Source organism: Anopheles merus, chromosome 2R (assembly GCF_017562075.2).
Source record: "Anopheles merus strain MAF chromosome 2R, AmerM5.1, whole genome shotgun sequence".
Taxonomy (NCBI): Eukaryota; Metazoa; Arthropoda; class Insecta; order Diptera; family Culicidae; genus Anopheles; species Anopheles merus.
Genome location: NC_054082.1, coordinates 22,765,987 through 22,790,769, shown reverse-complemented (window position 1 = coordinate 22,790,769; position 24,783 = coordinate 22,765,987). Strand labels below are relative to the sequence as shown.

At 44.0% G+C, this 24,783-nt stretch overlaps 2 protein-coding genes across 12 annotated transcripts in view; one reads left to right on the top strand and one right to left on the bottom strand.

Annotated features, from left to right (window-relative positions):
* The window catches only part of LOC121590296 (histone acetyltransferase KAT6B-like), a 42,625-nt gene extending 38,948 nt beyond the window's left edge, over positions 1-3,677 (top strand). For both annotated transcript variants that reach the window (XM_041909812.1, XM_041909814.1), the window contains 2 exons: positions 19-211; positions 295-3,677. In XM_041909812.1, coding sequence (XP_041765746.1) covers positions 19-211; positions 295-888 — 787 coding nt within the window. In that variant the 3' untranslated portion in view covers positions 889-3,677. The remainder of the gene's footprint in view (positions 1-18; positions 212-294) is intronic.
* Positions 3,678-5,247: 1,570 nt separating this feature from the next.
* LOC121590297 overlaps positions 5,248-24,783 on the bottom strand; it is a 37,674-nt gene continuing 18,138 nt past the window's right edge. For 6 of the 10 annotated variants that reach the window (XM_041909819.1, XM_041909815.1, XM_041909820.1 and 3 more), the window contains exons 7-22: positions 22,106-22,283; positions 21,780-22,018; positions 21,525-21,688; positions 21,300-21,436; positions 20,736-20,753; positions 19,954-20,091; positions 15,905-16,003; positions 10,554-10,703; positions 10,391-10,467; positions 10,133-10,274; positions 9,867-10,036; positions 9,553-9,647; positions 9,376-9,464; positions 9,112-9,299; positions 8,890-9,024; positions 5,248-8,796 (exon numbers count right to left, since the gene is read on the bottom strand). In XM_041909819.1, the coding sequence (XP_041765753.1) occupies positions 8,673-8,796; positions 8,890-9,024; positions 9,112-9,299; positions 9,376-9,464; positions 9,553-9,647; positions 9,867-10,036; positions 10,133-10,274; positions 10,391-10,467; positions 10,554-10,703; positions 15,905-16,003; positions 19,954-20,091; positions 20,736-20,753; positions 21,300-21,436; positions 21,525-21,688; positions 21,780-22,018; positions 22,106-22,283 (2,143 nt within the window). In that variant the 3' untranslated portion in view covers positions 5,248-8,672. The remainder of the gene's footprint in view (positions 8,797-8,889; positions 9,025-9,111; positions 9,300-9,375; positions 9,465-9,552; positions 9,648-9,866; positions 10,037-10,132; positions 10,275-10,390; positions 10,468-10,553; positions 10,704-15,904; positions 16,004-19,953; positions 20,092-20,735; positions 20,754-21,299; positions 21,437-21,524; positions 21,689-21,779; positions 22,019-22,105; positions 22,284-24,783) is intronic. The other 4 variants (XM_041909821.1, XM_041909824.1, XM_041909822.1 and 1 more) reach the window with 4 other exon arrangements.

The window sequence follows — 24,783 nt, the reverse complement described above, 5'->3', positions numbered from 1 at the left end:
TTGTATGTTTTAATATAGAACTGCCGCACCCAAACCGGCCACAGGAAGTGCAGGTGCAGCCCCAAAACCAAGCTCGCGTTTGTCGACTGCCAGCAGCACCACCACACGCACCGTCACCTCGCGACCCTCGAGCGCCGTATCGAGTGCATCAGTTCCTTCGAAGACAAGTACCACCACAACGACTACAGCAAAGAGAACCGTTGCAGCTAAGGTAAGAGTATAGCGCCACATTTCGGCCAACCGCTTCCAGAACGTTCGTTTTAATGGCGAATGTGTTAAATGATTGTTTTTCAGAGCTCGCTAACGAACGGAACTTCCGCGACTGATGGCGCCGCTGCCAGAACGACCAAGACTACCACAAGCAGCACAGTGCCGCGAACGGGAGCCGCCACCAGAACCAGCGCCTCAGCTGGTAGTGGTTTGGCCGGCAAAACGAGCAGTAGCGGCACCACCGCTGCCGCCAAGAAGCCGTTGCTTGACGCTAAAACCACAGCATCGAAGACAGCGTCGTCCTCCACAGCCGCTGGCAGAACGACGACGACCACGCGCACCTCGCTCGCACCGAAGGCTGCCACCGCCGGGGCGACCTCGCCCTCAGTGCGAAAGGTGCAGCAGAACGGTGTGGCGGCCAAGAAGTCGACCACCAGTGCCGTTTCCCCAGCGCCGGGCACTAAGAAACCGGCGCCAATCACGAGACCCAAGGGAACAGCAACGACGGCGGCAGCCGCTCCTCCTGCTGCCGCCAAGACGAACGGTGTCGTTGGTACCGTGACAGAAGCAGCAGTGCCGGTCGATGCAGCAGCAGTAGCTGCCACCTCTCCACCGGAACAGCCGGAACAGCATCTGCCCGCTGACCAATTGCTCGTGCCTGTTCCGCAAGCAATGTGATGTCACTAATCGGGGAAAAAAGCCGGAGAGAGATAGAGAGAGAGAGAGAGAGAGAGGCACTGCAGTGTGATGGGATGGGATGGGAGAGACCTAATGCTCTCTCTTACCTCCCCCCACACCCGAATGGTCTTAATACACCATAATCGCATATTCCTATTGTTTAACCGTGTTTTTAGTTAGTGATGAAGGCACGCAGCCAAAAGAAAGGGGAAGAGAAAGGGACGAAAGTCGAACAAATGGTCAACCAACAACCAGACTTTCTTCTTGCTTTCGTTCTCGGGCAAATCTTGCTAAAAGTATCGAACCATACAATTATTCGTCTAGGTGTGTGTATGTGCGTGTGTGTGAGTGAGTTAGTGTCGACACGCAAAATAGTCCCCCCCCCCCTACAATCCAAGCAACCATTGAGCAGATCTAGTAATAGTAGTGCAACCGTTCTTCTCACAAGTGTAGTGTGGTACGTGTTCTGCATGTTTTCACTTTTGAACAGTTCTTTAGAGCTACAGTCTGTAGAAGTTTGTGCGTGCATGCACTTTAACAAATTTCAAACACAACTGACCCCCTTAAGGAGAGTACATATGTATTATGGCCACTTGTCCGAGAGAGAGAGAGAGAGAGACGGATAATTGTGGTAGGCATTGGCTATTTGGCGAGAACCATTAGACCCGGATTAAACGCACGCGTGTTAGAACGAACGCATACGATACGAAACGAAACTAGAGAGAAAGAGAGAGAAGACGATGAAAAGGACGATAAAACACACAATGCTGAATTCCCTTCGATATAATTATTTAGCGTCATCCCACTCACCCGCTCCTCCCTCCCCCTCCCATACTACCTATATACCTACAAGTTTAGCGAATAGGAGTATATCTTTTTGTTTTATGCCAAGCATGATGATTAGTAGTTATAACATATTTACGTTTGAATTGCGCAATTGCGTCTTTTGGCCTTTAGTATGAGCGTACGCCGAGAGAAGGAGAAACATCAACACCACACAACGATTTAGCTATTAACCAGCGTGCGTACGTACGTTTTTTTTTGTTTCGAAATCTCCAATCAGTTTGTTGTTGGTGGTAGCTTTGTTTAGAAAAAGAATAATGCTTGTTAAAAACTGCATTCAGAGCAAGAGCGGACAGGAGGAAAGGGGGATAGTAATAGCCGGCTGCAACATCCCCATCCATTCCCGGGCGCACTGAATTTAATCTCTCGCTTTATACACGCACCGCGTGTGCACGCGCGCGCACCTGCTCTATTTTACGCCACTTTGCAGCTACTTACTGCGCCGCACCACGCCACCATCACCGATGGTGGATGATTGCTTATTCCTGTTTGTCGAGAGCCCATGCTTATGTCCAGTGAAATGTTTTTTCCTTCTTTCCTTTTTTAATGATTCCTTTTAATTTGTCAACGATTTGAGCTTTCTTCTGCTGCCAGTGGATACACACTTGTGTCTGCTTTAAAATGGTTTTTCGATTCACAATTAGAGGTTATACACACACCCAGAGTTTTTTTAGCTATACAACAGACAGCTAAGCATAAGGCCGTTGTTGTTGCGTTCTTGTTTTGTTTTTGTCATTTCTTTCTTTTCCCCCCTCCCCTTTCAAGCTCTCTAGCCTTGCGTGCGCGTGCGCGCGCGCGTTCTTTTGCCTTTTTTTGAGATAGCTTTCAATTCGCTTATATGCACTTTGAACGTTTATTGATTAATTAGTAGGAAATGGAATGGAATGTTTAATAACAACAACAAAGAACTATAATTCGAACGTAGCAGGGGATGGCAGTGAAAAGATAAAAATGAAATTAATGTATGTGCTAGCAGGGCGCGCGAAGAGAGTGTGTATGTGAGTGTGTGTGTTGATCGAATATTTTAACTCATCAAAAATCCCATAGCGCCCCCCTCCCCTGCGTATAGTAGTGTTAAATAAATAATAGTGTAACCGTTAATTGTAGCCTTTCCTTAGCGTTCTCGTGAATTGTTAGAGCCCGAATTTATACACACAGCTCTTGCGCACACAACCACTCCATCATACACAACAAAACACGGAAAGGCGAAATTTTGCTCTCGCTAGCAGCAAACCTCCAAAACAACGTTCCGTTTGCCGTTGCGCAGCATTGAACGAAAGGGCAAAAGGAAGTGCGAAACTATTTAGGTAGCTTTTGAACAGAAACAAAAAACCAAAAACGAACAAAACTAAATGGCGCCGAACAAACTGTGTTCGATTGCAGCTTACTGCTACTGTTAGCGGAGCGGAGTGGGAAAGTGTTGAAGTTGAAGGAAGGAATATGAAAGCAAAAGGTGGAAATCTCGACGAAATAAAGTAACAACTTACGAAAGAAAACGCAATCAAAATGAGGAGAATGTGAATTGCTAAAGGAATTGGCTTACATTTTAAGTTACACACAGCGCACAGAGAAGGAATTGAGACAGTCCAGAAAGGACCGGGCCAGGCGAGTTCTGCGAAACGAAGATAACAGTCTGTGGTGTACTGGGGGTGAAAGAAAAGGGCGAAAAGATGAGATAATCAAAAGGCATGAACATTTTCATCATACTTACTTATTATATTAGACACACAATACACACAGACACACACGCGAACGCGGTTCATGATAGCAGGGGTTGCAGAGGCGCAGAAAAGTATATTTAACAAAAATAAACATTTATCAAACCAATCATAAAAATCATAAATATCATACCTTAAACCTAGCAAAGGCAAAAGAAAGCAGGATTACACACAGGGAGGAAGAGAGAGAAAGAGAGAGAGAGAGAGAGAGAGAGAGAGAGAGAGAAATAGATCACAGTCATGAACAAACACGATAATTGCAAAACACGTGCTGAATTAAAAGTTTTTGAAGCAGAAACAGCACTGGAACCGGAAAAAGGAAAAACAGAAACATGCAAAGTGTGGACAAAAGTGAGGAAAAATATACGAATACATTACAAAAATCTCCCCACGCAAACACACACACACACGTGTTACCCCATCCCCGCATGTAACATCGAACGCGGAGGGGGAGGGAAGGTGTTGTGTGTTTGTGGTGGTTTCCATCCATGCTGTGTGATAAAAAAACACACACGCCAACACACAAACATACACTCACTATTTCATAATATTTTATATATTTATAACACAAATTTGTATCTGTTTAACCGATTGCGCAATTAAAAAGGCAAAATAAAAGGATAGAAAAAAACACAAGAGACACACTTCTTTTTTCTTTTGTCTTCTGCATGACAGTTTTGTGCAATGGAGACGCCTCACCATTCATTCGGGTCCTTTCACGCAGTGCTGCATAATGTCATGAGCATCGCGAGATTTTCACCAACGAAAACAATGAACATATCCGTGGTAGCTTGATGATCATTGCTGATATTCAATAAAAGTGCGTCATGATATGCCGAACGCTACATGCGAATGCTTGAGTCCAACGCGATACTCTGACTGACAAGCTAAGCTTGAAGTCGTCACACGCATAATTATGACTTTTTCTGGCCTCGAACAGTGGTGCTTAGAATTGCCACTGCTTCAGTTACCAATACTGATGATTGAAACGGAGCTCAAATCAGATCACGTACACAACTGAGATGGTCAGGGATGGGACTCAAACAGTTGGAGGATCAATCACATGCTTGGTGACACTTTGATTAGCTCCCAACTCTTGGTCACTCACTTGTTCACGACATTTTCTCTCAATGATAATCACAACATTCTTGGAATATACTTGGTGTGTGGTCTCAAGCACTAAAATGAGCATGCTTTCTCGGTCTGTCCGGTTTGATGGTCTGCGGTGTCACACAGAGCGAGAAAACATGCTCATTTTGTTGCATGGGACCGTTCGCACGCACGCCATATGTCCCATGACTATCGTGACAATCATCGACAAAAAATGTCGCGACCAAGTGACTGACCAAGAGGATGTCACCAAGCATGTGATGGTCGCACCAACTGTTTGAGGCTCGCCTCTGATCATCACAGTAGAGCTCGTGACGCTGACATGATTTTGTTTCAGCCGAAATTTGTCATGTTTGTTATGTCAGTGACCTTTTTGCTGAACCGCAATCATTAAAAAAAAAGTCATAACAAAGTCAATGACCAAAAGTTAGTTGCTAAAATGTCCAAATGACCAACAGTTTTGAGTATCACCTCTGATTATCACAATTGAGTACGTGACGCTGATATGGATTTTGTTTCAGTCCGATTTTTTTATGGCATTGACAGTGACATTTTGCAGCACTGCTTTCACTTACCTTTGCCATTCGTGTCCGAACCTTTTCCGCCACTCTTTTACAGGGTGAGTAGTAGTTGTCATCGCAAACAAAATGCAAACGAAAAAGACGGACCCAACCGTGTTTTTGATGCCTTTTTAGTTCATTCTAGGGTTTTATTCACAATCACTGTTTTTAGTAGTGTAAGCCAGCTAATCTATCAGTAATGCTGAATAAACTATCATGAAACGACGATCAACTATATCTACAACGCTCTTTTGTGAGTTGTTGTTGCTGTTTTGTTGTTGCTTTTGGGTTTTGTTTGTTTGTTTGTTTTGATTTTCACAGGACAACGGAACACCCCTTCCTTTTTCACCCTTTTTTTCTTCTTCATACTCCTCTTGTTCTCTCTTTTTTTTTCTTATTCCTTCTCCCACAACAAAATTGCACTAAATAGAGTTTGGTTTTGCTAAACACCCTCCCCTCCACCGTCAACCGTTCGACGGCGGTCGGTCCCGACGGTTGCGGTGTGAGAGAGTGTGTAGCTGAGCTAATTATTTTAGTTGATTTCTTTTGCTTGCTTTGCTTGCTTGCTTTTGTCCTACAAGAGAGAGCGAGAGAGCAGCTATTGTATCACTGTGTGTGTGTCTGTGTGTAGGTTTGTTTGTTTGTTTGTTGCGGCAAACGTAACTGCTGAGGCGCGCGCGCCAGCGCGTTTTTTGTTTGCGCAAAACTACTACAAAAGAAAAGGACTGTGTGTGTGTTTTTTTTTATTCTGCTTCTTTTTGTAATTTTGATTCTCTTAATTACAGCTCTGCAATCGCAAACACACCATCACTCCTCTCTCCATCGCCTACTACTGCTACTACTGCTACTAGTACTGCTACGGACTTAGACTGGAAAAATCTCGAATTAGACGCGACACATAAATTGAAGAACGCAACACGAACTAAATAAACGCCTTCGCGCGCCATTTGCGCCCCGCCCCTCAGACACACACAACACTTCTTCCCGTCTGCTCTCCCCTTGCCGTTGGCTCTACCCCAGTTGCACTACTACACCACTACACCGCTACTGAGATAGAGAGAGAGAGAGAGAGAGAGAGAGAGATAGTGAGAGTTCTGTTTCAAATGGCTTTATGTTTCTCTTGCTCCCACGTCGTTTTTAGTTTTAGTTTTGTATCTTTGTTTCGCCTTTTTCTCGGTTTTATTTTCTAATTGATTTGATTTTCTCCTTTTTCTCTAATGTTTGTTTACCTTTCTTTTACTATTGTGGTTGTTATTTTTCCACTTCTTTTGTTTTTTGTTTCTTTTTGCAAATCTCTCCCTCATTCGCTGCTACCACATTAGTTGTTCTTCTTAAGTTATACTTAATTGCTTTCCCTTTCCCCTTTTTCTACACTCCTTCTTTTCTCCTGGTTCGATTCGTTCGCTATGTTACTACGCCTATTCCCTTAATTCACCCCCCCCCTCCCTTATATCCCGTGTAATTGTTCTCGAGTGTGTGTGTGTGTTTGTGTTTTCCTTTCCTTTATTACCCAGCTTAGCACGTCCTAGCAGTGCGTTAAGGAGGCAAATGAGGAAAAAGAGCCACTCTTTACGCACCTCCCGATTTTTCGCATTTTTTTTGTTATGGGCGCTTTTGTGGTATTGGCACCCGCGTCCACGCTTGTTTCCTCTCCGTGCGACTTAGTATGTGTGTGGGTGTGTGTGTGTGTTTGTTTGTTTGAATTGTTTTATTCATTAGTGTAAATCTCTACTTAAATACGAGTTACTCAATCCTGCGCCTAAGGCCCCTTCCTGCTAAATCCCCGATTGTTGTTTCTAATTGTTCTTGTCCCCCCGTTGTACCCCCCCCCCCCCCCCCCCACTTGCCAGGTCTTGCTGTGGACATTCTAGCCCACCATAAAACTGTCCCACCCTCCAACCTCACCGCCCACAACACCCACCAACAAGGTAAATAAAGACTTTCTCTCGTATTGTTCTAACGTTGCCAGTTCTAGCTCCCCGTGTCGCCTGTATTTATCCGTTGCGCGCACGCGCGCCCGTGCGTACGAGCTGTGCGCAAAGCCGTGTTCTTGCCGCAGTGTTTGTGTTCCCTGCAGCTTTGTGCAATGTTTCCCTCCCTTACCACCCTCCTTTCCCACCCCAATTAGCTGCTGGCACGTCATAAAAAGCTTCCGCATCCTGCGCGTACAGCACCATCGAAAGCAAAGCCCCAAGAAGAACTCAGCGGTTTTGCCTTTTTTGTTTTTTTTTGTTTTGTTTGCTTCATGCTGCTTGTTGTGCGTTAACAGTGCGTGTTCAGAGCGTTTAGAGTAGTCCTGAGTTTACTACCGGAGCGGAGTGCAGGAAACGAAGGGTTTTTTGTTGCTACGCTTTCGTCCCTTCCCATCGCCCCATCATCCTCTTTCTTCTTCCGGTTCGTGATTGCTTCTCTTCAATGTTCTCTCTTTCTCTTCCGCTCTCTCTCTCTCTTTCTCTCTCGCTGTCCCTCTCTTTCTCTCTCTCTCTTTCACTGGTACTTTCTCATCGATGCAACGTGCGTGAAATTGTAGCGCAAGTTTTGAAGTGTTCTGCTACTCCCTGTTTTCACTACTGCGGCGGTTTCCCACCCTCCCTCCCTTTTTCCCCCCACACACCCAAATGCACTACTGCCATATATCTATGTATATATGTATATATGTATATATATATATGTATGTATATGTATATCTCGCCTAAGAAGAACTAAAGAAAGATGTAATGGTGCGCCGCTGCTACGCTGCACTTTCTACTAACTCCTAAAATATAATTACTTATGCGCCCGCTCGTGCGCATATGGTGGGAGGGGAAGCGTACGTGTGTGTGTGTGTGTGTGTGTAAGAGTGTGGGTTAGTGTGTGTGAGTGTGTTTGTATACTCTCCTTCGGTATAATTGTATATGTATAAGTGTATATACTTTGCCCCAAGGCCCTTTTCCTACAAGCATCATGTCCCCGCATTCATACGCTTCCTCCCCTCCCGTACCTTCCCACTCGCACCACCTACTTATACTACCCTCGAAGAAGAAAGATAATTAGTCTAACTTAATTCGATCTAACCGAAACATCTTCACTACAAATTGCATCCTAACTGAACCTGAAACGATCAAACGGGGTTGTCCCACGTGTACTGAGTGTCTGAGTGTAGTGTGAGCTGATAGTAGACGTCTGTATGTGTGTGCGTGTGTGTGTTTGTCTCCTGTCACTAACGTAACGCGCTACAAGAGTAGATGCCATTTTTTCATTGCTTCATTTGATCATTGTTCTTGTCTGTGTAAGTATGTGTATATGCGTGTGTGTGTGTGTGTGTGTGTGAGAAAGAGAGTATGTGTATCAGTGTTTTTTGGATGTTTGTTTCGTCGCTGGGTCGGTTATGTGTATGTCGATACACATTCATACACACACAAAAACACACACACACACATACATTGTCACTGTCATAAGGCCTGAAGAAAACATGCTTCTCCCCCCACACCACACTTCTCCACATGCCACTATTTCCGCTCTGCTCCGCTTCGCTCCTACCCTCTTACGGTCACGCTCCCTTGTGGGTGGCGTTTCAGCCCTCAAAAAGGGCCCTAAACTCGCCGCTCTTCGGCCGGGGTAAGCTCATCTTCAAGCTTTGATTGAGCTCGTTCAAGCTGGACTGCGAAGTGCCCTTCTTCATGCTACCGTTACCGTCACTGTGGGGAACGAAATGAAACAAAAACAAAACATGGAGACACCATTACATGATGAACGCGGATCAAAACGGAATTGCTATGCGTAATGCGTACCTTAGGTTATCTACATTATCAGCTTCAGCAGCTAAAGCGTTCACTACAGCACTAATTTGATTGGTTTCCGTATTGCCCGATTCCGATTCCTCCTTCTGCGCCATAATGTTGGGATTTTTGCCAATCTTGTTTAACCTGCAACAGGGAAAGTTGAAAAAGAAAGGAGCACGAGGATTAATACCGAGGTACGATCGCTTTTATCTGCAAGCGCCCTGCTACAACCTTTCCGCGGCCACCGTTTCCATCGTTTTGCGCATCAGTGGGTATTGGTCCAGTACCGCATTGAAGTGATCAACGCTGAGTGAAAATAAGTTGCAATAGGTTTCGGCACGAACGCTGGCGACTCTTCTGGCATTGGTAAGCAGACAGATTTCTCCGAAGTATGATCCGTCCGACAGTGATGTAGCGACCTGCAGGAAGACAGAAGGGTTGCATTGAGTGGAGACATCTTGCAAAACGGGTCACACCACCCCTGGTCGTTCGTACCTCTCCATTAGCCATGACGATATCTACAATGCCTTCTTGAATAAAATACATTTTTGATCCTATAGTTCCCTCCTTAATTATAATATCACCTGGAAGAGGAAGAGCAGACGGGGGTGAAGTTAAACTGCTATGCTACTGCATCTTTCACATTTAACGCGTGTGTCAGTATCTCCTTACCAGGTTGAAAAACTTCGTATCTAAGTTTAGTCACTACATCTGATACAAAATTAGAATCAGCGTTCGCGAAAAAAGGCACTGAAGCAACTAAGGACCTGTGGAACACACACACACGCGCGCAAACACACACACACATTCACACAAACACACACACACACACACACACACACACACACACACACACACATACGAGAAGAAGAAGAAAAAAAACAGGTTGCATATTAGCATTAATTGGGCTCGGGGCAGGGTCTTATCCTTGTGCTTGGCGTATATTTCAATCGCACGATGGAGGGGCCCCGTCGATCGGTACTTACCTACAGTTGTAGTTTATCACATCTTCCCGCAGTTTTTCGCTCAGCTCGCCGAGAATGCATTCTTCGTCGAAAAATTTACCTTGGTACCGATGCTCGAAGTATTCAGTAATTCTTTGTCGCATATCGCGCGGCAGCTTCCGGTACGCCATGTACTCTTCCACTTGCTTGACCTGCAGGAGGCGCACCATTTTGGGCGTGGCGGGCGTTTGGGGTTAGTAAATTAGTACATCACATTTGCACAACCGGCTGGGGGTCACGGCACATACCTTTTCGCGATATTGACGTCTACTAGAGTCCAGACTCTGGATGAGATTGGTAGCGTGCCCAAGGAATAAGGCGTAGCAGGTGGCACCAGATATCATCGAAAGCATCGTAAGCCACATATCTGTCAGTGATTGAGGAGGAAATCTGTCCGGCAGAGGCAGTAGAGATAGATATTAGCAAAACAATGGCTTCACGCAGACGAACTGGAGCTTGCTGCATGCATTCCAGCAGTAGTGCACCAAGCTGGACCTACCACCTACCTTCCGTATCCTATGCAAAGCATGTGCGACATCGCTTTGAACAGTGCCCATGAGTATTGCTCTAACCAGTATGATTCCTGCAAAGGGAAACAGAAACATGAAACAAAACAGCAAATGTAAAAGCTTGCCTATCAGTCTCCAATATTCACTAGAGCTCACTTACCTGTAGCTCATTGATTGCCACCCAAGAGTTGGATGGGAAGCCCTGCAGCATCGGCACGAGAAACTGTAAGCAGCCGCTCCAGTGGCCGATCAGCAGCATCATACAAATTAGGTTGAAAATTCGCATGAACACCGACGCCATGTTGAGAAACTGAACACGCAAGTGAAGTCGGGGCGGGAAAAGAAGAAGAACAAGCAGAAAGGCAATGGTATAGGGTCGTGCTTGAGGGTTGAGCACCCGCGAAGGGAAAGCCGGAACCAGAACACTGGCCAGCATGTGTTCGGGAAACTTCCACGTTTGAACACACGCAAAAACACACACACACACACAAAACTAGTTGATGCAGTTGAGCAGTGACGCGTTGTTTGCTGGAGATGGACCGAGGGCTTTCTTTTCTAAAATATTAGATGACCAGTGTTGTTGGTGCTTCGTTCTTTGGTAGTGGCCACCGGTAGAGGAAACAGTCTCCCCTTTGCTTGGCGAATAGTAATGATTTCTTTTGGCTTAAAGAGTTTTGTCCAATGGTTGATGTTTAACGAAAGAAAAAGCTATAAAACTATAATAATGAAAAGGAAATGAACATCCAAATAACTCGACTTAAAGAAAGAAAAAGAAACCACCCAAGCTGGTCTACGCTTGTCGAGTGAAGACACTTGTAACGCAGTATTTCATCGTTCAATGGATAGTGAAAGTTGATAAACGAACAAAAGAAAAATGATGGCAAAAAAATGTTTTAATCTCGCTAAGAGCACTTTATGTACATTTTAAGTAAATCAGTAAACCCAAAATCAAAAACGAAAAGCTCAGTTTCCCAAACGTAAGGCCAGTGAAAACTTAAACAAAAAAAGCCTAAACAAAGATGAAAATGTTTGTGAAATAGGAGCGGTAACTTTTGCTGATTGATGGCCATCCCAAAAACTCGGGATCTACCGGTCCAATTCCGAGTGGCTTGTGCTGGTGCACGTAAGCTTATTTACACTCACACACATTTTACAAACGAGCACAGAATGGATTGAAGGGTCGCAAACGTCGAACGAGAACAACACCAAGATCGGTAGCCAACAACGCCGGTCAATCGCATCAGCTTAGGGATGCGTTCCGGCGGACGAGGATCGTGTCGCACTTAAACGATCCATCGATCCGACGCCCGCAGCGACGTAACGGGAGAGAACTAACAAACAGAAAAACCAAACCAAACTGCCAACATGCACAGTAAACAATCCGGAATGAACTAAAGCGCAACCGTACTAATCAACCACTGCAAATCGAAAAAACAAAACAAAGCAAACAGTTTTCGAATTCAACTATTTACATCTCGAACGCCAGTCGCTTCGTTCGAGCCGAGTTGGTGTATGAGAGGGTCGTTACGGCAGGGGTATTTGTACAGCCACACACACACATACAGAGGTCACATAGAGACATACACATATACACAAACGTACAGAGCTACAATTCGAGGGCCAATAATAGTTGTTGGGGAAGCTGCACCACATTTTCATGTGATTTTTCATAACATTTAAAAAATAATACCAATAATTGCTTTTGTACAAAGAGAAGCAGCGTTAAACAAAAAAAGAGGCAGAAAACAGTTGTCCTTACAAACAACAATATCTCAGCTCACTCTTAGGATCCATGCTGGATATAATAGAGGTCGTCGATATGAAAGAAAATACAAAATTGATGTATGCATTTCTCATTTGTGCTTTGTTAGAAAACACATTGAGTATCACAGATTCTAGAAGCTGCACTCCTAAAAACCAAGGTTTGAACCCACGACCTGTGTTGCGTCAATGTGAGAAGATAACCACGACACCACGGGACCCGGACCGCATAGAAAGCGGTAATAGTTGCTTTTGTTTTCAGAAAGATATTCCAAAGCACGGAAAAGCGCTAATATTTCCATTTCATGTTCATATCGAATCATCTGGTACAGGTTTTTAACACAATTATGTACATCATTTAAAGTAATTCGACAATAAATTTCTTCCCTCATAGGACCCATCTACCAAACTGCCTCCAAGTTTGTAGTGTAAGAGAGACTATGGGGCATCTATCAAAAAATTTCGCTGTGTGGATGTATCTATGCAAAGCAGCGCTAAAGGCGATAGAAGATAGCAGCGTAAGCTTTATACAAAGCGTGTGTCCCGACCCTCCGTTATGCGTCCGGAATGGCTCAGCTTACTCTCAAGCTCGCTCAGACCAGAACAGATAATTAAAAATGGTAAAACCCTTCTGGAGCAGAATTGATGCGGCGCTTTAATTAATGATTTCAGCAAACGACCGTAGCGCCGGTGTATCGATCTGTTCGCTGCACTTTCACCGTAATAATCATTACATCGGAAGGTGGGAAAATGAAACGTTTCGAACAGTGTTGATAGATAGATAGAATAACATCCATCCCCGGTGTCCCGATAATGAGAATGGGGGAAAGAGCACCAAAAACGCATCGGGCAACGGAGAAATGATAGATGATAGATGTAGGAGATTTATGGATGATTTTAGTTGAACTGTATACGAACTCACACTCACACACACTTACGAACTGGTGAATATATGTACACGTACACACACACAACATAAGAAACATAGGTACAACATTTGACAGAAGGGGTACAGCAGTAGATTCGGAGGGGACCTTGTTTTTCGATTCTTCGTGATGAACTTTCTTAGATGAAAGTATGTAAAGAGAAAGAGAGTTAGCAGCTTTTTTCCTCAATGCTTGTTGCTGTTGCTGCTGCTGCTGCTGCTGCTAATGCTAGCATAATGTTTGCTGTCAGCTGCCGGTTTAAGTTGCTTTTTTCAGGACAGCGCATGTAGGTGTAGCGTAAAAGGGGCAACAAACCACTAAGGGGTAAGCCGAAATACAGAAGAAAAGTGAGTGAGCGAGTGTTTATATAAAAGAGAGGGGTAAAAAAGGGTTTTGGTGAGCTTTCGGGTGGAGCGGTTGGAAAATGGAAGAGTTAAACCGGAAATACATACGGGTGGCGGCGAATGTAGCGCGCGAAAGCAGAAGCCTGATGCCTATGGAGTAGTATTATCGATTATTATAATATTTATATATCGCCGTAAGTTGATTGCACGATGGATGATGATTAATGAAGCCATTTAAATGTGTTGAATCATGACCGTTGTGCGACGCGTTTGCCCGAGGGCGAGCTTCATCGGCAGCCAACCTTCTCCCCACGGGTTGCACACGCTACAGGGTTGCAAAAACTTTGAGTTGAGAAGTTTCTGGTGCTTTGTTTCGGGAGCTTTGGTTGCGTTTGTTGGGCATTGGGTTTAATGGGTAATTTAAGAAGAAAGAAAGTATCAGAAGACAATGCAGGGATTGCAGGCGGCTCGGTGGTGTGGATATTGGATGGACTTTTGTTTTGTTATTGTTTTGGGAACTGACATTCACGTACATACATACATACATACAGCCAGGATCGTGATGGTGGTAAAGGAGGCACGCAACTACCTACAGAGAAGGAGACTAATGTTGGGTGGCAGTGATTCGAAAGGGTCGGTTGGGGCGTGTGGTCTATGGACAATGCTAATGGAGTGGCTATTGTTACAAATTTTCTTATTAATTACAGTTCAATCGACTGAATACGGAGGGACCGGGGATCCATTTGTTTATCAATGTTTTTTTTTAGGCTGGAGCAGCTCGAAAGGGAGAACGATTGCTCTACATCTCTACAGCGATTTTGCGCAATTCTGCTCTACGTAAAAATGGGCAACGGATGAGTTTTAAGGATAATTTAACGTAAAGTTGACAACTTAATGTTTGCCTTTAGTTTAGCGCCTGAACAACACTTTGAGGTATTTAGGTATGTCTCTTATGGTTTATAGCATGAAATGAGTCAGCTATTCAAAAATTTCTAACCATACCGATGTCTCAATGTTTTGAAATGGTACCAGTAACAGGTTGGGAAAGCTAAAACACTGGTAGGAATAATAGCACTCAAAGGTGATAGTTTATAGTAAAATGCTTTTAAATTGAAAAATAATTAATAAATAAAAGTATAACAAAAACAAATCAACTAAACGGGAGAAAACTTCCAACCACACATACATGTAAAAAACATTGTATAGCGTATAAAAACATCAGATGACTATTGCTTGTGAAGAGTTCCGGAAAATTTGCCACTTTCAATCAAACGTAAAGTTCATTCAAAATCATCATTTTAATCAAACTGAAGCTCCAGTTAAGACTAAACAGTGAAACAATCAGTACAAACTTTGTCCCACGACCCTGTTGCCCAACCCAGAAAGCGTTCGGTAATGTATGATAGATGAAAGATCAGTGAATTCAATTCATGTACGCTTTCGCGTAATATTTGCTTCGTACTTTGCACGCATCAACATTGGTTGTGCTTACTGTTTTTGCTGTGCTACAGCGTGTAGGAGTAGTAGTTAAGCAGTAGTATCTGCCACATAATGGCAATCAGTTAACGACCTTCGTTGTTATAATTGTTATTGACAAGTAAGAAACATCCAATAACAGCGGAAGAAAGGACATAAACGGAAACGAACCATAAAAACTAGGTAGAAAAGAAAAAAAAACATTCCAGTATCTACTGCTAATAGTAATTAAAAAACATGCTAAAAATAATTTTGTTTTGTTTTGTTCTGTTAACATCTACACCTGGCATCGAATGGTAACCCAATGGATCGAAAATGCACAAACTCTAAGGAAATTGAAGCGCAAAACATTATCGTCTTTGTATCTGCTATGTATTACTTCCCCTGGCATGACTGTGATCGAGCAGAAAGAATACGAAGCTTTCTACTAGGCTTTACTTCTTTATTTTTTTTCTAGAAATCAATTGACTCGAGAAGACGATTATATTCACACAAATGTTGCTAGTGCAGTTAAAATGTGCTTGCGGGTTAGTTTTGCTATTGATCTTTTTGTTTTGTTTTGTTTTTTGTTTGTTGATGCTTTCGTCGTTGCTACTAATGTAAACAACAGGTATGTATGTAATGTATAATTCATTGGCTCTAAATTAGCTAATATAAACAAGCCGTAAGGCGATGCAAGATGCAATTTTGAAATATATTAACATTGCGTTCCAATTTTGCGTTTTTTTTTTTGTTGTTGCTGCTGTTTTTTTTGTCGTAGCAATATTTGCAATAAATGTAAGGCTGCCGTACTAGCAAAAAGGTAAAAATGGTAACAAAAACTGGTTTCGACTAAGCGGTATATAAAAGCGTAAATAAGCGAAATTGAACAGATTTGGCTTAAAAAACGTTTATTTACCGAAATGGTTTCTAAGTTGTTTTTTTTTTTTAATAATTGGTAAATGTATAAATAACAAACGGTTACAAATAATGAAGTAAAAGCGCTTTCTCTTTCTCTTAATTACCTTCAAAATAAGGCTGCTCTTAGAAAAACCTTTAGCTTTTTCTTTTTGAAAGGATCTCCCTCTTCGATTAGAATGCTTTTTTTGTAGGTTTTGAAGTATCTAAAGTTGTATATAAAATAATCGATTAAAAATGACGGTTTTATTTGATTAATGCGCAGTACAATGGTATTGGTGGTGCTGGTGGTGGTGGCGGTAGGGGAAGGGTGTTACAGGATCACATGGAGAGGGTGGGTGGTACAACAGTGCTGTGATGAACCGGGATGGACACATATATGCGCTGTTTGGAGTCGTGATTTGGGTCGTGTGATAGCATACATTCCAACAAACAACAACTGAAGACGGCAAAACGACCACTAACTGCAGGACACCGACATTACGGAGCGCGAATGGGGGGAATGAAAGGGGCAATGAACACTAACGGCGAGGGGATGGGGCGTAAGGATAGTTTAAATAATGAAACCGAAACAAAATTAAATTCCTCTCAATGGAACAAATTTTAATCGGCAACAAACTGAAAGCATGAACGCGCGGGTTCAAGAAACGTGTCTAATACTGTGTGTGTGAGTGTCTGTGTGCGTGAAAAACGATAACGAAACAATGATCAAAACGCACAATTGTATGTAACAGAATTGATCGAAAGGACGGAAACGCACGATACGAGCTTGGTCGAACATAATGTGGATCGTTGTTGATGAAGCACACACAAATAAACGCACACACACATCTAGAAACAAATACAACTCGAACTCGATTTGTGCCGCTTTCGATGTATGATGTAGGCCTGTAATTAATGTACGATCGTAGCAATCAAAGTAAAGCCTAAAACAGTCACCGCAGCGAGGCAAACTCAAGCCTCTGTCATTGACTGTCGAAACCATGTACATGGCGATGGCAATACGAGCGGGCGTAATGGTGATGGATGCGGTTAGGGTGTGTATTTTTGTGACAAACTTGTGATCATATGAGTGACCCTTCGATTTGGCTAAGTTACGGCGCACGAACAAGCAAACTACAGCGTGTAACTGCCGCTTGTATGCTGCTAGATCCATAAATGTGTATGATGTCAGGTTGCAACAAACAGGTTTATAATTTTGAGCTACGAAGTTGAAGTTCACATTTCCAGAAATGGAAGACCATGAACCATGAACGGTAATGAATGGATTTTTGACGGCATACATCAATTCGACGTGGTACAAATGAAATTAAATGTGTAGTAATGTTGTTTTAGCATGAGCAGGATCCGCGACTCCGCGTAAATCTTGTAATAGATTAGATTAAAACGAATCAAATTATTATATTGTGGTATGTCAGGAGTTTAAAAACAATTCAAACTCTGCTAGCAAAATAAAAATATTCTGAATAATAAATGTAAATTCGATGATAAATCGAATGTATAACATAAGAATTGATAGAATTGATTTTTAGAGTGCATTGTTTTTTTTATATTTTAACTTTAATATCTTATGCATGATGTTTAGAATTTTTTTAATTCAGATTCAAAATTTAATTCGTGATACGTGATGTTTTCGATTCGATGATTCATGTGAATGATTTTTTGGCGAAACAAAAACATTCACAAAGCAACATTAGGTGCAGAAACGAAACCACACGAATTCTGTTTGGCACATCAAAGTGTGTGCATCGTGTGTAACACAAAAGATGCTTGATCATAACACGAAACATAAATCGTATGTAGTGTACGGCAAGCCCTGTCCGCACCGCAGTTAACAAATGATAACAAAGTTATGCAATTTGGTGGATGTTGTTTAGTTTGCAGGAGTTTAGCTCGTGGTGGATTTATTTGGTTTTACCTGTTGTCAATTTATTTGTTTTTTTTTAACACAGCTAATAATACACAAACACACATACAAATTACATAGAAACGGATTAACTAATTATCCGACACACTGCGAAAACGAGCAACGGTTTGAAGGAACATTTTTTAGTTAATTTTTCGCATCAGTTATCGTCTCAAACTGAAATCGCTAATAAATTCTGTCGACGCATTGTTGATCGTATCTCATCAAACCCGGTTGCCCGTTTCGGAATTGCTAAACTGCTTAACTAACGTTACACACACATACACACACACACACAAACACGACGCATACAGAGCGACACAATGGTACAGAAGTCTAAAGATTCACGATACAGCACATATTAAAATTAGCGAAACGAAACATAAACACAAACACAACCAACGTACAACAAACTAATCCAGCCCTCCAGTAGAAAAGGGATGGGAGGTCGGAGGATGGGCTGGAGCACATACACGAGCAGCAGAATAATGCTAACACGACCAATTACTGTATTATTTGCTGCGCTCTCGATCCAAACCAATGCGATGCAACCACAAAATTTTGTTCCCCCAAAGGTAAGACGCCTGTGCCTCGCTCGACTCTGTGCCTATCCTCGCGGACAATCTTATCGCAGTTTAGACAACAAACAAAACAAACTAACAGAAACCCCCAATTCCAAAGAGATGTCGCAGAAATTGGATCAATCTAGCTGCAAGTGACTTCAGTTTGCACGCGCTGGTCTGTTGTTTGGGCCACTTTGAAGACAATTTTCTTATCAACGCGAGAGAATGTTGCAAATGGGAGGAAACGGGGATCGTCGAGCCAATGTGTAAAAAGTGTTTGAGTATTCCAATTATTATCTTTTTCATTACCCTGCCAACTACTATTCTACATACGCTGAGGATTGGTTCATAGTTCAGAGCATCATTTCACTGCACCTGGTTTTTTTAAAGCTGATACATTACTTTTTTTTGGAGGTGCTTACAGCTTGGGTGGCAAGAGCTTGCTTATGTGTTATGTGAATGTAATAGTTATCCAAATAATATAATAAGTGTAAGCAACTGTAACGATAGTTGAAATTAATATACTTTAAAGTGATTGTGTATCAAAAAGAAAGTGATAAAATGGAAGCCTTCCGAATGGATTACAACGTTACGAACGAATTGAAGTAGACGGAAAATATTTAAAAAAAACGTACAACTTGTTCGCCAATTCTATACCGATCGTGTAAAATAAGTTGCAAAATAATAGTGTAATTATTTTTAAAAGGCGATTAATTAAAGATGTTTTGTTTTTATAATTTTAAAAACGTCATTCTGTGCTTTAGGGCAATTAGGTTTGATGTGAGTGTTGAGCGCAACACTTTACTCTGAGCATATATCTCCTGAGGGTGGATGGGGGGGCTGATTTCAGAAGAGCCGGTGTATATGTGATATGAGCGTGCGGTTCACACACAACGAACAAAAAACAAAAAGGCAAACCGTTTGGTAAAACGCACTTTGTTAAGAACACATTCAGCAGAAGCTGGCGAATAATGGCGCATGGCAGGTTGCACACAAGATGTCCAATATAATTACACTGACGTATAAACGTAACATCGCAAACCACGAGCTGTGTCTGTATGTAAGGGGGGAGGGGTGAATGTGGCGTAGCATTATTGATGCACATTGATGTTGCTTGAAGCCAAAGCGGACAATAGAAACAGAAACAGAAACAAAACAAAACGGACGTTCGAAGGCAAATTGTGAGGCGAACATTGAGTGAGCGAAAATACCAAACAAACCAAATTGTTCAGCTGGTACGAACGGCGAGATGTAAACAGAAGACATAACTGAAACGGAAAACAAATGCGCCCCCATCCCCATCCCCTCTCACCCGCGGAACGAAATAGAGAAAGAACGAAACAAACAAGGTAAATTAGAGCACATACTATTTTGTTGGTTCCGGGTACAGAGAAGTATGTGTACTTAAACATAAAACCAAACAAAGGGACGATACTGTACTGTGTGTATGAATGTGTATGCTGTTGAATGTGTAGATAGGTATCTCTTAGCACATAAAACAAACGTCAGTAACAAAGCAGCGCGTATAGAATGGTGTAGAAAGGAAAATAATTTAAAAACACAACAAGACGAAAGGTGTTTTAAGTACGTTTCGGTATGTATAGAGTGTTTGGTTTGATGTTGTTTCTTTTTGCTGTTGGTAAAATTAAAAGCACGATTAAAAACATAGCCAGCTCGTTGTACTTACATAGACCTCCTCCCACTGGGACACGTAGCGCACGAGCCGGGACAGTCGGAGCAGCCGCACCAGCGACAGCAGCTTGGCCAGTCTCAGTATGCGCAGGGCACGGCCAGCGTGCAGCAGTTGAAAGGAGTCGGAGAAATCCTGCCGGGCGGGGGAAAAACAAAACCAGTTTGGTGGTGTGAAGTGAAACCAAAAACCCAAAAAAAAAAACGGCGGCTCGGCCGTTGTAGTCACAGTTTGTAAATGCGAGCTAAAACATTGGTGTATGCATGTTACAAAAAAAAACAAAAACAAACAAAAAACCAGCAATGTGTCGTACCAACACGGTGCCATGGCGCTACCCCTCCGCTTCCCATCTACTGCGTCTAGGAACGCCAACCGCCACCCCGCAAGGATACATACACAAGCAGACAAAAACAAAACCCCAAAAATACTACCTTCAAATGTTTCAACATACATGTGTGAGCTGTGAAAACATTTGTTGACTACCACACACACACACACACACACACACTCCTACGGTACCGCAACACACGTATAAAAACGAAATAATTTAACAAACCAAAAATCAACGCAACAAAAAAAAACAGAAACACTAGCAACTCGGGAAGCTGAGGTCACACGCCTGGTGTTCCGCGTGTGCGTGTGTGTGCGTGTGTGTGATAGCACAGGACCACTGCAGGAGCACACCCACACACCCACACACACATTCACAAACACAAATGTAACTGGGGGAGGAGGCGTAGCTGGCGGCGGAAACAACGTACTATCCATGCCTTCCTTACCTGACTGTACTTTTGCATCTGGAATCAGAGAAACGGAAGAGAAACGGAAACGGGAAAAATTAATTTGGACCAGAGCTCGCGCCAGTTGAGGAAGGGCATGCATGCGTGACAGGCGGACAGGGCGGACTGCAGCAGGGCGTCTCTCGAGACACTACCACTACCAGGCAAGCGGTCTAAGAGAAACAAGTCTTGAAGGAGGGAAGATAGGATCAGAATGAAACATCGATCTAAAAGAGGCGATATCTATGTAAGAAGTACAAACAAATAAGAGTGTAAACACAAATATGGAAGGAAAAGAAAAAAAATAGAAGAAGATAATGTAAGATAGAGAGATAGAGAGAGATAAAAAAAAGAAACACAGACTACAAGATTGAAACAATAGATTGAAAACAAGATATCGAAAAGACGTTAAGCAGAATAGAATAATGGTCTGTAAAGGTGCTACAGAGTAAGAGTACACACTACATCCTACGCCTACACACACACTCTACCAACTGGTGGATCGTCTACCAACTTCATCTCCCTCTATCCCACCACTCCTTCCCGTCGATGCGTCGTTCTTACCTGGTTGAAGATTAAAAAAATGTAATCGAGCGGTATGGACGATATCAGGTCGAGGAAAAACCACGTCTTCAGATAGTGCTTTGCAATCAGCTTCGGGTCGAGTATCACCTGCTCCGCATTATCCTGCTGCATAATACCTGAAAGCGAGAACGGCAGGCAAAGACGGTTAACAGGCCGGTCCTCCCCCAATGTGTTTGCGGCAAGGACCAGCAATGCCGACCGTACCTGTTCTAAAATTGACCACTATATCGACAAGGAAGATTGTATCACTCAGGCAATTGAATGCGATCCATCTGGTGCTCAGGTCGTCGTTGAAAAATGATATCGCTACGGGTAGGATGATCAAGTTCGCTACTAGCAAAAGCAACATGCACAAATCCCAGTAAAATCTGCCGAAGAAAGGAATAAACAGAACGATCAGCACTACTACCACCACCGCGCACACGCGCAAGCGTCCTCCCGAGGTTCGGGGGCCCCTACCTGAAGGAGCTGCACGGATGGATGACCCAGTGGCCGGCCGTTTTCTGGCGAATGCGTTCCTTCACCAGCGCCTTTTTGCTGCCGAACAGCTTCATGGCCAGCCGGTTGTCGGTCGGCTGGAACCATGCCTGCAGCTGGTTCTTCAGGAAGTTCGATGACGGTTTCTCTATGGAGGGAGGAATGTTGGGAAGCGGTTCCTCCTTCGGTGTACCATAGAGGGACACGTCATCAAAATGTACCTGCAAATGATGGATGGTGGAAAAAAAAACAGAAACAGTACTTTGCTTTACTTTGTGTGTGTGTGGGCAGTGTACAAGTGACCCTACCTTTGATTTAGCCATGTCGTTCATGTAGTCCGTGATCAGCAGCGCCTCATCATCCAGTGCAGTCACCAGCGAGTCCGTGCAGGTGTTGTCGATCGACACCCGCAGATCGGTGTCGTTCTGGTTGGAGAGATTCGAATGGAACCTTATGGAGTCGGAGCTGGCCGCACTGAACAGTCTGCTGGTGCCGGCCGATTGCGGTGCAGGGTATTGGCGCACCGACCGTGCGCACGGGTCCATGAGGTGGAGAAGAGAGGGCGGAGAAGAGAAGCGACGAGCAAAGAAATGAGGTGCAGTTAGATGAAGCGTGTCTCAACCGTCGTCTGGTTGTTTCTTCTCGATCTGTCCCGCGCTGTGTGTTTGAACAAATTAGCCGAGACTAATTGACATGCGAATCGATCACGACGATCGACCGTTAACGGGCAGTGAATGTGTTTCGCGCACGATTCCCTCCCCACGACTGGAAGCGAAGAACTGGGCAGTGGCACTACAGCGACGGGGAAAGCACAATGTACGGTAGCTCCGGTCCTACTACTAATTGAGCTTGATGGAAATAACCACCGACCGAGCACAGGGACGATCGTCGGCACGGGCTCGTACGGCGACGTACTAACGAGCCCCTTGGCTTGGCATGGAAACGGTTTGGCACTCTAGTTGGCCCGCTGTCGCGGTAAAGCAATCAGGCCGCAGCTGATACGGCGACACACCACCAGTGCCCAGCGCTGGTCCCACAATTGGCTGGTTCGCCACGTCACCGATAAGATCGTCCCAGTCGGTCCAGTCCGTGCGCGATGCATCGGGATCTATAACTCACTCACTTTAGCAGGCGGCACACGGTGCAAATAGGGAAATAGGGGTCCAACCGTGCACAATTAGTATGAACCGTGTGGCAACACTTGCATTCGCACTGCTAAAGAGCCCTACGATTTATTGCACCGTATTGACCGAAAACGTCAACCCCCGGGCTTAGGAAGGGAGAGCAGCTGGGACCGGTATATACCTTGCGCCACTCATCAGATGGAATCCGGCCCAGTCTGTTTAAGCCATTTAAGTGTGTCGCACCACGCCGATCGCTCGTGGAGTGTGGAATCGGTTTTGCCCGCAGTTACATCATCAATTAAACAGAGCGCGTGTCTCTTCACGCTACCGACACTTGGCGTTTGCACACGGCTCGTGCGTGGACTGGGAAGAGGACGGCTCCAACGACACTCACTCTGTTGCACTGTGCTAGTAAAAGTCACACGAGCCGCCTTGGTAGCCACACTCTGCGAAACCCGTTGTTGTGACATTGAAAGCAAGGACACTGGGAACTCGTGCACTTGGGCAACACCAGAATGCAGTGGCCGAAACGTGGTCCTGCGCAAGCGACCGTGTCCAACTCGCGCTCTGATCCGATTCCACGAGCAGCACACACGGGCAGGTGTGTTTCTCTAATGCTTCTTTTTTTTCATATCAACTTGTTGAGATGACCATGCAACAGCCCCACCACGGCATTAGTGTCGGTCTGACACGCTACACGACTCCCGGGCACGCAATGTTGGGCCCTATGGGCTCGGGTGCTGCACGAACACGAAAAACGAGCCAAACATGCTACCAGCTGGGTAAATATTTGTGCAACTTTGTGCGAGGTACTAAATGGGGAATTAGCAAAACGTTAGCAAACGAAAAGGAATTCCACCACGTTGCCCTCCTCCACCGCTAGGCGTCTTTGAGCAAATAGCAAACGTTGGCAAATGTTGGCTTTTGGCTGTAGTAGGGGTAGAATGACACACGCCACACCGAAGATGACACTTCACAAAACCAGGTGCCGGTAGGCATTTGGGTGCAAAGTAGGACATATTTGTTCCTGTTTTTTAAAGCGCACCTGTTCCGAGGAGTGGCAGAGCGAGTCTGGACGTTAATTTCGTTAAAAGCACCTGTAATCTCCATGAAATTTTCCCTCCAGTAAGAATGGAACGGGAAGATAAGTTCAAAGGAATCCTTTCATGTCTAATTATAAATGAGATAGCTACAAACAGCTAAAGCAAAGAGAGGAGAGAGAGCTGTTCCCTACATTCCGATGAAAACTTATGGTACCAAAAAACAACGTATGGAAAAAAGGAAATAGTCGATCAATCGCCAGCGATTGATCTACACCCTCTCGTGTGGATCGTTGGAGCACTGGCGATCGTTAACCACCCGCTGCTTTCCCAGCGAGCATTCAAGCTGTACGCAATGATTTGTACATCGCCGATCAAACGCGAATCCCGTATAGAATTGTGCGCCCATATTTCTTCCAAAAACACCTTTTGCCAGGCATTGGAAGGGGGCCGGATCCATCAATTGAAATGCCAAACGGGCAAGAAATGACGGTGAGTGTGGGGAAAGGATGAACCTGTGTTTGCATCGTGTTTTGTAGCCTGCGTGTTTTGCAGCTTGCAAGATCCTGCACGCACCTATCCCTCCAGATGGCAATAGCGGACCTAACAAATGAGTTGTACAAAAATAGCATCTCCATAAAGGGGTAGGGCTGGACGAGCGAAGGGAAAGAGGTCAAGGGAAGGTGAAGGATCACAAATATTGCACTCGTGTTCGTTGAGGCGGTTATTGTTTTTCTTGTTCTGCTTATTGCAGTGATCTTCTTTTAAGTGATTGCTCTACCACATTCCAATTGATTAAATTACTCCTCCGCCTGAGGTCTG